The sequence below is a fragment of the Brachyistius frenatus genome, unplaced genomic scaffold (assembly GCF_029030835.1).
Source record: "Brachyistius frenatus isolate BFR_SWC_R1_liver_20210118 unplaced genomic scaffold, ASM2903083v1 Contig_24, whole genome shotgun sequence".
NCBI classification, from domain to species: Eukaryota; Metazoa; Chordata; class Actinopteri; family Embiotocidae; genus Brachyistius; species Brachyistius frenatus.
Window position 1 is genome coordinate 5,112,501 of NW_027210623.1, and position 12,228 is coordinate 5,124,728.

Below are 12,228 nucleotides of genomic sequence, written 5' to 3' on the forward strand. Positions count from 1 at the left end.
TAGTTTTTTTCACCAAGGTAGTGACCCTATTGTTTCTATAAGGTGTTTACAGCTGTATCGTATGCACACTTTGGCTGATTTGTTTTTCAGCTGGATCATCCCTTCAGTAAATCTTTCAGTCTTAACATATGGAAGCTATATGATTAACATAAAGGCAGCATTTCACTGATGCAGCTTTCCGTCCAGAAACACATAAAACCTGGTCTCTGACTCTGTGTAGTGCTCATGCTGTACCACTAAGGGGCAGCACAGGAGCCCTTTCAGGAGAGTCTGTTAATACTGGGTAAACAGTGATTGCAGAGCCAGGAAATAATCCCTTGAACATTTAACGTGCTGTTATGTTGTTGATATTTCCTCTGTCTCATTGGACTCACTGTGATGTAGTTGGTGCTAAAAATAAGACTTTTGCCTTTATTGTTGCTGTGACTGGCCTCTGTTTGCCGTCACGGTCAGGTCTCACAGCCTCATAGAAATGTGCACACAGTCGCACACTTGTTACAACATGAATGCTGGGCAGGTCGTGAGGGGAAGAACAGAGGGATCGAGGAGGAGGGAGGCTGAACAATGGTGCAGGTGTGCAGCTGTGGATGAGAAGGGGGAATAGGGGTAGTATGATTTATTCATTTTGTGAGGAGGGAGAATGTACATAAACATATATACCAAAGGGTGTTTGTCATCAGCACTACCGTCAAGAGCATCAAACCAGGAGAGATCAAGCTGAAATCAAAGAAAAAAAATGAAGCATGATCCAGACATAAAAACAAGTGTGTAAAAGTGTGTTTTAAGTGATTTGGCCTGAGCTCCTCAGACAGGATAAGCCATTAGGGTGCTATCCAAGAAGCTCAGGTTACGAAGCAGTTAATATGTGGTTGAAAGGTCTGTGATCCAGCACTGATGTTTCATAGATCGCTCAATACCACAACTGACAAACAACCCCAGGGACCACAGGCTATTAACAACCTCCCAGCAGTCCTGTTTCGGAAATCTGCTGTAAATAACCGAGGCATGCCATGAGGAACATCTGCACATTTGATATTCACGGCCATGTTCTCCTCTCTTTGTGCTGATGTTGTCCGCTGCGGTGAAGCGCGTACAGACACGTGGCAGGTTTCGCAATGTGTGTTCAGATGCTGCTGGTGTGTCTGTGTCGTTCCCGGGCATGGCGGGAGGCCGAAAGCTCCTCGAAGCAGACTGCCAGCTCCGGCAGCCCTACTCCAAAATCAGTGAACCACCAGAGCTCCAGATTACAGCAGATTACCGGGCAGGGTGCTCGCACACTCTCTCTGTCTGTGTGTGTGTGTGTGTGTGTGTGTGTGTGTGTGTGTGTGTGTGTGTGTGTGTGTGTGTGTGTGTGTGTGTGTGTGTGTGTGTGTGTGTGTGTGTGTGTGTGTGTGTGTGTGCGTGTGTGCGTGTTTCATGCTGTTTATTTTGCAACCACATGGGGATGTTGACTCCTCACAATCAGCGTAGACAAAGACAAAGTTTCCTTGAGGACACTGAATTATTTGAGGACTTATTTGCTTTCAACTTTTCAAATGGTGGACTAGATTTTGCCGTAAAGCTGTTTGACTGTAAAAATGAGTGATTTTACACCAGCACACACTCACTCTTAGATCATCACTCTTTGATGGCAGCAATAGGAGGATTGAGCACGTGATACATATTCCCAGCATGTGGTGGATTAATACATTAATACTTTGTGCCCCCCCCCCCCCCCACCACCACCACCACCACACACACACACACACACACACACACACACACACACACACACACACACACACACACACACACACACACACACACACACACACACACACACACACACACATTACTGCATCATAAAGAGATTACGGTCAGGGACAGGCCATGCCCAGGCAGGATCCTACCATTTGACATGTGCGGATGGGGGTGAATCGTCGCGACAACAGGGATGGGACAGCAAAGAGTTTGAGTTTGTGATGAAGCGTACGTGCGTCATTCCTCATTGACTGTGATGTGGCTCTCAGCGAGGCCAAAGTGGAGCGTCCGCATATTCTGTGGACGAGGAATAAAGATTTATTTTCAGGGATGTGTTGGGTCAGCTGAAAGGGGGGGAGAGAGAGCAGGGACAGCAGGTGGGTGGGTGAGGAGGTAGAGAGGGTGTGTGTGTGTGTGTGTGTGTGTGTGTGTGTGTGTGTGTGTGTGTGTGTGTGTGTGTGTGTGTGTGTGTGTGTGTGTGTGTGTGTGTGTGTGTGTGTGTGTGTGTGTGTGTGTGTGTGTGTGTGTAGGGAGGGAGGGAGGGAGGGGGAATCTGTGTCTGCAGATGTTGTTATCCGGATGCTAGACTTGCGCAGGAATGTTTTAGAAAGGTCTGCAGGAGTAAATGAGATGGCGTGACTGAGGAACAGATGACAAGGAGTGTGCAGGAGAAGAGGAGGAGTGGCAGAGAAAGACAACGAAGAGGAAAAGAAAAAGAGAGAGTAGACAGCTGCTGACCATGGCTTTGGCTTGTCTCGGTCTAGGCTGCATCCCTGAGCGATCCAAAGGTACTGTCTGTAACATCAGCGTGTATTTTCAAACCTTTCATTCCCTGTTCATCACTGTCGATACTGTTAAATCCCTATAAATTAAGACAGGAATGTGATTGCAGTGTCACTGTGAAGATGTTGCTGAGTGGCAACGTTACATCAACTCACTGTCATAGTCTAGAAAACAGCTAATTCTCTTTGGATTACATTATATTGACCACAATAGGCAGGCAATGTATTGTTCAGTAAGAAGCAGTTTTAGCAAACTTCAGTGTCGCTAATTCATCTCTGTAAAGCCACAGCATGTGCACACTACAGTGTTTTGGGAATGAGGTTGTTTCATCATGACTGAAAATTATGTGATCAAAAGAGTTCAATCAGATCTCAAAGTTTCTGAAGATATCAGTTATCTATAAGATGTGTAAAATGATGCACTACAATATTTCAATGTGATGCAACATTACAGAATATTTTATTTCACAGCATAAGTATGTAGCGATGAAACAATTAGTTGATTAATTGATTATTTTATGGATACAAATGTCTGCAATGATTATATAAATGAATAAATGGCATGGGTAATTTAGCCAGGATGTACCTTCTCATGTGGGTACTTTCAAGTTTTCTTAGTCTATTTGAGATTGGGGAAGACAAGACATATAAAGAGCTCTGGGGCTTTTATTTACTGTTGTTTACATTCATCAAATAATTAGTAGATCAACTGATCATAAAAATAAATGTTAGTACCAGAACTATAACCATCATATTGATAAATGAAAACTTACCAAGGTGACACAGAATATATTGTACATGACACTGTCAGACAGTGTGGAATTAGAATCATTTTAACTCCCTTATAACTAGTTAACAGGAAAACTCTGAAAATGTTTACAGAGCAGGTTGAAGTTAACTTGAAAAATCTTGACAAGCTTTGATTATAGTGCATTTTGTAAGCAGTTGTATTTCACTATGTATAAGCCCAGCCTGTAGGGGGTTAATGTAAAACCTTAAAGTTAAAGTGTTGTTTCTGCAAAACATGGAACAGTTTGAATGCTGTGGCTGAAACACGCCGCTGATATCAAAGGGAAAACATACTAATGATGATGTCGTCGGCTCACAAACAGTGCACAGTTTTCCTCTGCAGAACTGGCCAGCTAGTGTTTTCTTATATAACAGCCGTCTACTATGACAAGATTCTGCAGCTACTGCCATAGGGAGTGTGCCGGCTGACCCAGATACACCCTAATACATTCTCTACTGAGGACTTACATTCACTCACATCTGGACCAGAGGGAGATACGAAATCATATATACTGTAGCTGTTCCAGAAAGAGTAAAACTTGATGTTAAATCAGTGGCATGTGAAGAGTTTATGTCCTCATTGCATTTGTCGTGGACCATTGTGCCAGGCAGGATGTGATAATTTTTTTTTTTTTTATAGTTTGTTGACTCTTTTTTAACAGTAGTATGTTCTCTGTACATTACAAATGAGCTAGAGTCTGAGCTGTTCACAGACTTGCTGCAGTCTGCTACTGATTCTCATACCATGAATTAATTGGCTATGTTCAGGGTGTCAGCACAAAATGATGGAATCTTCTAATTACTGCTAGGATTTCTTTGAATTTATTATAGTTCTCGTTCTCCGTCTCCTTCCTCCTCTTCCTTAAAAGTATGCTGAGCTCAGAAACCATAAAGCTCACATCAGCCAGCCTCCCAGATGTGTTTAAAAAAAACTCCAGTCATAAAAATTCAATCCATTAGCCAGATGACGCTGAAATGATACATAAAAATACTTTTACCTTTTAGCCAATAACTCACCAAATGTACGTCACAGATTTAAAACCTTGACATTGGCAGTTGTTAGTTGAAATGGCTCTCCTGACACCACACCACATAAATTTCACAAATTTTATTTCATCAGGTTGTTCTGATTTTATGGTGCTTTAGCAGGGAAATACTCGTAACTCCTGGTGGCTGACTGATCACAGTCACATTTGATGTATTCTTTCTTCGTCAAGGTTTACATGAAGGACATTTGTCGAATAAGATTTAGCTATTCTGTATGTTTTCTGATGAGATGATACGTCAGCATAGCCTTGACTTGGATTCATGTTCACTGTTTGAATAGATAGAGTTTTGCTACACTCCATTGGGAATTGTTTCTAGTTGTTGCATATTTACAGAAGAATATTGGTGCCACACCAGAAAATGAAAAACGTACTTTATTCCTATAACAAGATGTATTTCACGTTATCGCCACAGTGAAAACTAAAGCTGGGAGCTACAGGCAGGCAGAGCCAGGCTAATGTCAGCAGCTAATTTTCTACACTGGTATATGTAGGATCAAGTTGATCTACATAAAATACCTGACTATTATCATTCAACCAAATTTTAGCAGCTTATCAATTTTCTTGAAACCCCTCAGCTTACAGTGAGTTCATTAATCCATCTGACCATCTCTATTTTCAAGCCATAAGCAAGTAGACCAACCTCAATATGCTTTTGCATAGAAACCCTTTTGGGGCATCCAAACCTTCTCCTGTTTCCCACTACAGTAATTCTGCGACCAGTTCTCCTGCATGTATTGAGTAGCTGCAATGGGGAGGGAGGAACATACTCAGGCAGGTGCCGACATCAAGTCCACCAGCCCCTCAGTGCAAAAAAGCAGCAGCCCTGGAGTCATTGTTATTTAGATTGTTAGCCGAGTGAGACTGATTGTATTTGTCTGTACATTAGGTTGTGTTCCTGCATAACATGCATTTTTGAGCTGGCACAGGCTTCCCCATGTAGGCCGTGAAGTGTAAACACACCTTTCTGCCCATACACTTAAAGAAAACAACCATTCATACAACATGCAGTCCCTTCACGCACAAACACAAAGACACAGCAAAAATGGCCATCATAGTGAGATGGGCCGCGATAATCACTTAAAAATGAGGATATGCGTTCATACTTTTATACTTTCAGAAATCAGCAAAAGCAAATTATCATTAATGCGTGTTTTCATCTACTGCTGTTTAGTAAATATTAAGATTAAACGCATGGAGATAAACAATTGATTCTCTTATCCAGCTCAATAAAAGAATAGGGCGTTATGAAATGATGTAAATGAGAGAGCAACAGTCAAAGCAGAAGCAATGGAGGCGTGATGCAAAGCAAGGTGACAGAGAGCATAATGGAAAAAGGACATTTAGAATTTTGAGCAGATAATATTACAACTCCTTGCTTTTGGAAGAGCTGTGATAACAGCCCAGTCAGTGCCAGTTACACATACACACCCTTACCTTTCTCTGCCTATACAAATACTATAGTGGTGATATTTAAGTCACATACTTCCAAGAAATCCTGATTTCTTTGCTCAATCTATTATTTTGATCTTTTTTTTTTTTTTTTTTTTAGATACTTCAACACTTATTTATTTTTAATTTTTTTTAATTGTTTCTAATTTCCAGCATTTATACTCAGTTTATTTATTTTTTTAACCCATTTACTTTTGATTGGTAGTGTTGCTTATACCCACAGAAATGGGCAGATATGGACATGAAAAAAAAATTGGAAAAAAAAAACTGCTTAAGAAAGAAGTTCACAGCTCACAGCTTTTCCACAGCTTTCTGATCACTGCGTGAAGAGGCAGTGAATGTTGGAATATCAGTATGTCAAAAGAAATTGTCAAACACAGCCCCATCAGCCCACAACTGCAATGACATCAAGGTGTAACTGAAGATGGATTCAAACGCAGTTTGACCATCCAACAAACAGTCTGCTTGGAGCATGCTGGAGCCTTTACACACCTCACTAGTATCTGCCTTTACACTTTAGTAGTGACAATTCACAAAGGGAAGTACAACAAACATTTGAGGCATAATAACATGAAGTTTCTCATCATTTAACTTCTCAAAAACTAGTCAGCAATTCTGTCGATGTCTCTTTTCTATTTGCGAGTATTTATTGGAACATTTTGTTTGACCTTCTCAAACTTTTTAATTGTTGTTGTGCAAAAGACGGACACAGTGAATCGTACCTAGTTTAGCCGTACTGTACGTATTGTTAACAGGAATCTAAGAGCACTTCTCTTTTATTGGATCCAGCCCCTTGATCAAACCTTTGTTCAGTACCTGAGCATCAATGTTCATACACAACTAAACCATAACATTAGCATTGCCTCTGTATAAACTTTGAACTACTAGTTTTAAAGTACTTAGACTTTGTGATTTGCTGCAATACTCTTTGCATTTCTTTATTGTTTCACTGTACCTTCTTTCCTCTTTTGGTGCCTTTGCTGGTGCTGTATGCAGACTTGTCCTGATGATGACACTGCAAGTTGCTGACGCTGCACCTGCAGATATCAGAAAATAGAGATGGAAGAACAGTCAAAGGAAAGGGAACGATGAGTTAAAGAAAGACAGCAAGACAGACAGAGTCTGCATTAGATGAGCTCTGGTGTGCTCTTTGTCTTGGCTGGATGATAGCAATGGTTAACTCCTAGTGTAAGATTCATAATAATCAAATGCAGATAAGGAAGATGAAGTGCAGGACAGCAAGAGTGAGCCAGGAGCAGGACAATATGGGAGAGAGATGAAACTCTGAAGACCGAAATTATGTTTTTTTTTTTTTTTTATTCTGCTGGCTTGGAAATTCTTTATTGAAATTCTTTGTGAATTATTTGATGAATCTTTTTGGGGTTAAATGAGTCGCCAACAGGTGAAAAATTGTCAGCGTAGTGGGCCAAGTGGTCCGGAAGAAACAGTGATCCACAGTTGACACTAGTTTTAATTAGTGACGTTGGGTGTTCATGAGCCTGGCTAATTCAACTTTAATGATTTATTAGCTATTTCTTGAAGTCGCTCTCCACTTAAAGTTTAGCTTTGCTTGTTTCTACATTTCAGCTTCACTATGCAGAATGATTTGGACACTGTAAGCCTGCTAGCTCCATGATTTTGTGACATCATAACTAGTATGAAAGCCAAATGTGGTTAAATATGCAACTTAGACCAGCGTGATGTTAAATTTTGAAAGCCAACCCACACTGAGTAAAATGGATTTAGTAAACTGAAAACCATTTTGCAGCAGTTACACATTTAGAATGTATAATTTTTGCATCATATTTTCTGGATGTTTGAATGAGGCACTAAAAATGAATTTGATTTTCTTTAAAACAATTTTTAACAGGTTTATTAAACAATGTTTAGTTTTTAGGTCTTAAAACATGTCTGGAGAGGGTGTATGTGCATTTTTTTTTATAAAACAGCAGGCAACATGCCACAGTAACAATCCACTAATTTAACTGTGTCACAACAACTAGGTCAGCAACCCACAGACTGTTTTCATGAAACACCTTTCTTTGAGTCTGATTTCAGTATTTTACTCGTCTGTCTTTCCGTGTCAAAAGGATACTCGTAATAAGGAACAATATCTTTAGTATTTCTGCTTTTTTTTTAAGTCACTATCACAGTATCAGATCATAAAATTGTCTTAAAAGGTGTGTTATAGTGCTTCTTCTACTACATTCTACAAATGCATAACAATTTCATCTGCGTGTAGTCTTTCGGTTGTATTTTGTGATCATTATCTCCAAGAACGTAAAAGACACCAGCTGTGACATGAAAAACATAAAACATAACTTTATCTATATGCGACTCTCTTTGGGGCAGAAAGCTGAGTAATTGTTTGTTTAGTGTAAATGAGCTGTGCTTCTTTAACCTTGTAGTTTAAATCAGGCGAATGCAGCCGACATGAGCTCATTGACTTAATTGCAGGCAAATACGAGCCTTGATGAGCAATGAAAGGTTGCCTGACTACTGATGTACGGTGTGGCTTTCAAGGACACAACTGCATTTTGAATTCCGAGTTAAGAGGGGAAGTCGGATTCATAAATAAAGCTAAAGGGGCTCTGAGAGCAGATAACGGAGATGGATAATCACATCCTCTCGCTCTCTCTGCACGGCTGAAAATCTACTGTTGTAAGTTAGAGACTTTCAGTTATACATCATTTATGATAGTAGAGGTTTTTGTGTTTTCTGATGAACAATTTATTTTTGTGGCAATAAACCTGAAGTGATCTGCTGTGTGCGTGAAGAACTTCAGGGTTGGGTTTAGCTGCCACCTGCTGGCATGTCATGGCTGGCTTTTTTCCTCATGTTTTAATGAACAATACAGAAAGACTCTTATATTTGTCACATCAACATTTTGAAACAGATTTTTGCACATGAATTTATAGTATTATTTTCCTTTATTTTCCATATTTTCATGTGTTGACTGGCTTTAATGTGAAACCAATGTGATAACTGCTGGTAAACTGTAAAACCTGGCCTGGATCTAAGCTTGGGGCTGAGCTTCTTATGTTGGTAGACAAATATCCTGTTTCAATGACCAGGTCTGACGACAACAATATCTTTGTTTCTCTTTTTTTCTCAAACCCCTTAAGTACAGATATTTTTTTTTTAAAGAAAATGATTGATATTTTCTATAAAGACCAAAGCAAGGCTGGAGTTCCCACTGGACACCTGCATCAGAGTCCCAGAGCTGAGGAGTCCTGAAAGTGCCGCTTAAGTGGGTAGCTTGTATTAGTGTGAATAATTGCAGTTTTGTTTGGAAGTATGTACCACAACAGCATATTATAAACAATGAAAGACCCGGTTAAATGTAGTTTTAAGAGTTTTATTATTTGCAAACGTGTCAAATTCGATTTGCTAACACACAGGTCTACTGTTTGCTTTCTGTGCTGTAATTCACCCTGTATAATATGCTGTGTGCTAGATGAGTTCTTGAAGGCAACAAACTACAAATAGGATCCAAAGTAAACAAAGATGGCAGCTCAGCTCAGGCCCACCTCTTATTTTTGTCCCCCAGCCCCAATCTTTGGTTATACAGCCTTGGTTCTATGATGTTAGAGGATAGCTTTGTGTATTTGCATACCATTCTGCTTATACACACAAGAAAAGGCCTTACCTTTAATTAGATGATTACATAAATCACCCTATAGGCCAAAGTTGTCAAGTAAAAAAAAAATACGCATGCATCTAAAAATAGTCTGTAGCCTAAAATGAGAACCAATCAGCCACAACAGACAGGTGAAGTGAATAACAGTGATTATCTCGTTGCACAAGCACCGGCCAAGGGCTAGGATATATAAGGCAGCAAGTGAACAGTCAGTTCTTGAAGTTGATGTGTTGGAAGCAGGAAAAATGGGTAAGCCTGAGGATCTGAATGACTCCAACAAGGGCCAAATTGTGATGCAAGATGACATCACATCCCAGCATCTCCTAAACAGCAGGTCTTGTGGGGTGTTCCTGTTATGCAGTGGCTCGTATCAAAAGTGGTCCAAGGAGGGACAAGTGGTGAACTGGCAACAAGGTCATGGGTACCCCGGGCTTTATAATGTTAATGGGGATCAAAGGCTGACCCTCGGATCCAGTCCTCCAGTTGAGCTTCTGTATTACAGATTGCTAAAAACTTTAATGCTAGCTATGACAAAAAAAAAGTGTCAGAACATGCAGTGCATTGCAGCTTGTCGTGTATGAGGCTGCACCGCTGCAGACCGGTCAGCGAGCCCATGCCCTGTCCACCACCAAAAGTTCCTACAATGAGCACATAAGCATCCGACGGGCCCATAGTGCAGTGGAAGAAGACGGTCTAATGAATCATGTTTTCTTCTATGTCATGTGGATGGCCAGGTGCATCATTTACCTGGGGAGGAGATGGCAGCATCGCCTACACAATTTCAGGCAATTTGGGGCTGATCAATTGCAGTCTACTGGACTGTTTAAAGTTAGAGGAAATAAAAGTAGATTGAGGATTCCAAAACAAATAGTTATTTACTATCCAACATCACACAAAGTGAAGTAAAGAGATAAAAACACCACATCAGAACAACATTTGGTGTGACCACTCTTTGTTTGAAAAACAGTACCAGTTCTCGGTACACACACTATAGTACTTGGCAGGGAGGTTGTTCCAAGCGTCTTAGACAGCTTGACATAGTTCTTCTGAGGATTTAGGAAGTCTCTAAATTGTTCTGTCACTTCATGCAATCCCGGACCGACTCCATGAAGCTAAGATGGGGCTCCGTGGGAGCCAAAACATCTATCTCCTTACTGTTCTTGTTGCTCACAGCGGTTCATTTTGGTATGTTTGGGGTCGTTGTCATGCTGCAGAATGGATTTTGGTGTGATCACGCAGCTTTCTGATGGCACTGGGTGATTGGATACAAATCTCAACATCTCTTTATGTCAAAACACTGCAATATATATATATATATATATTTTTTTTTTTTTTTTTTAAACAAATACGCAAACTACTTTTGTTTTTTTTTTTTTTTTTTTGGGGGGGGGGGGGGGGTTTGTACCAGTAATCATAGTTTGCTCTAGAGACAGGAAGCATAGGGATGAAGAGGGACATGAGAGGATCCCCAGTTAGAATCAAAGGACAGTTTTTGTGAAAATGTCCTTCAACATGTTCTCTCTTCTGTCTCATCTTAGCGGTGTCAAACCTGGATATAGAGAGCAAGCTGTCGGGTCATTATCAGGCTCCATGGCACCAGCAACACAACGTGTTTCATCCCTGTACTCGACCACCATGTCTGGAGGAACTACACAGAAATGCTCAGCTCAGTCTCAGAGCTCTGCATGGAGGTGAGAGAGGCTCATCCCGGCTGCATTATGTTGAGTACAAACTATATGGACTGTGAGTTCTCATGCATGTTTTTGGGTTTCACAGACGACCAACAGTGTCAGCGATCCACGAGTCGGGAGAGAAACAGGGTGACTATCTCCATCTCGGTGGCCCCCCCCATGCCCACCTTCCCCTCACCACACACCATCCGCCGGCAACAGAGAAGTCGCCTGGCACGAGCGGTAAGGATATCTTATCAATCAGTGGGGGTTTGATCTGTGAATGGTTTACTGTAATGGCAGTAACCGGATCAGGGACATAAACTACTTAAGATATAATCACGTAAGGCTGCATCTCTTATCAATTAATACTTCTAGGTAGGGATGTTAATGACACCAAAAATGTGGTGGTCGGTACCAGTACCAGTGATGATCCTTGATAGCAATTTCAACATCCCAAAAACGATATCCATCACTCTTATTTTAAAAAGAATCACTGCCTTGCGGTTGTATGCCTGTGGCAGCTAGTCAAGTTGAAGTTTACGTCCATGTCTTCCCAGACTCATAATATAGGTAGTGAGGTCTTTGAATTTGGCCAAAAATGCTGATTGTAGTAAAACACCAAGTTGTCGCCATGACAGTAGACAACACTGAATATAGATGTTGCTACAAAGAAGCGACAAATCTAAAATAGTGGATGCTTCACACACATCTTCGACCTGACAACATATAGTCACCACAGTTTTCAGGTGGACACCAAAACTTTGTTTCACCCATTCAATATTCATCCAAATGTGAAATATGTTCACAATCTCACTTTCTGTTCCTGAGTTAGAAGTGTTCAGTTTCTTTTGTGCTTAATAATACTTTTTGATTCTTATTAAATGTGTTCTAATAAACTGACACAATATCTCATTCTGACGTTGCCATGCAGCAAGAGAGAGCAGAAAGGGAGCGAGAGTTAGACTATCAACCCAGGAAGGTAAAACAGAAATGCGTCTGTCTGTTAATGTTTAACATATCAAAGCCTGTTATATGTACTTGAGTGGACAGTTACTGCTTTGTGTGTCTGCAATTTCTCTCAAGAGGACACTACACACAGTAGATTG

The 12,228-nt window shown here is 40.6% G+C and overlaps 1 protein-coding gene across 4 annotated transcripts in view; it reads left to right on the top strand.

The window, feature by feature from the left end:
- The window catches only part of nhsb (Nance-Horan syndrome b (congenital cataracts and dental anomalies)), a 57,323-nt gene that overhangs the window by 34,578 nt on the left and 10,517 nt on the right, over nucleotides 1-12,228 (top strand). For 3 of the 4 annotated variants that reach the window (XM_069697883.1, XM_069697887.1, XM_069697886.1), the window contains exons 2-4: nucleotides 10,988-11,140; nucleotides 11,226-11,362; nucleotides 12,054-12,101. In XM_069697883.1, the coding sequence (XP_069553984.1) occupies nucleotides 10,988-11,140; nucleotides 11,226-11,362; nucleotides 12,054-12,101 (338 nt within the window). The remainder of the gene's footprint in view (nucleotides 1-10,987; nucleotides 11,141-11,225; nucleotides 11,363-12,053; nucleotides 12,102-12,228) is intronic. The other variant, XM_069697884.1, reaches the window with a different exon arrangement.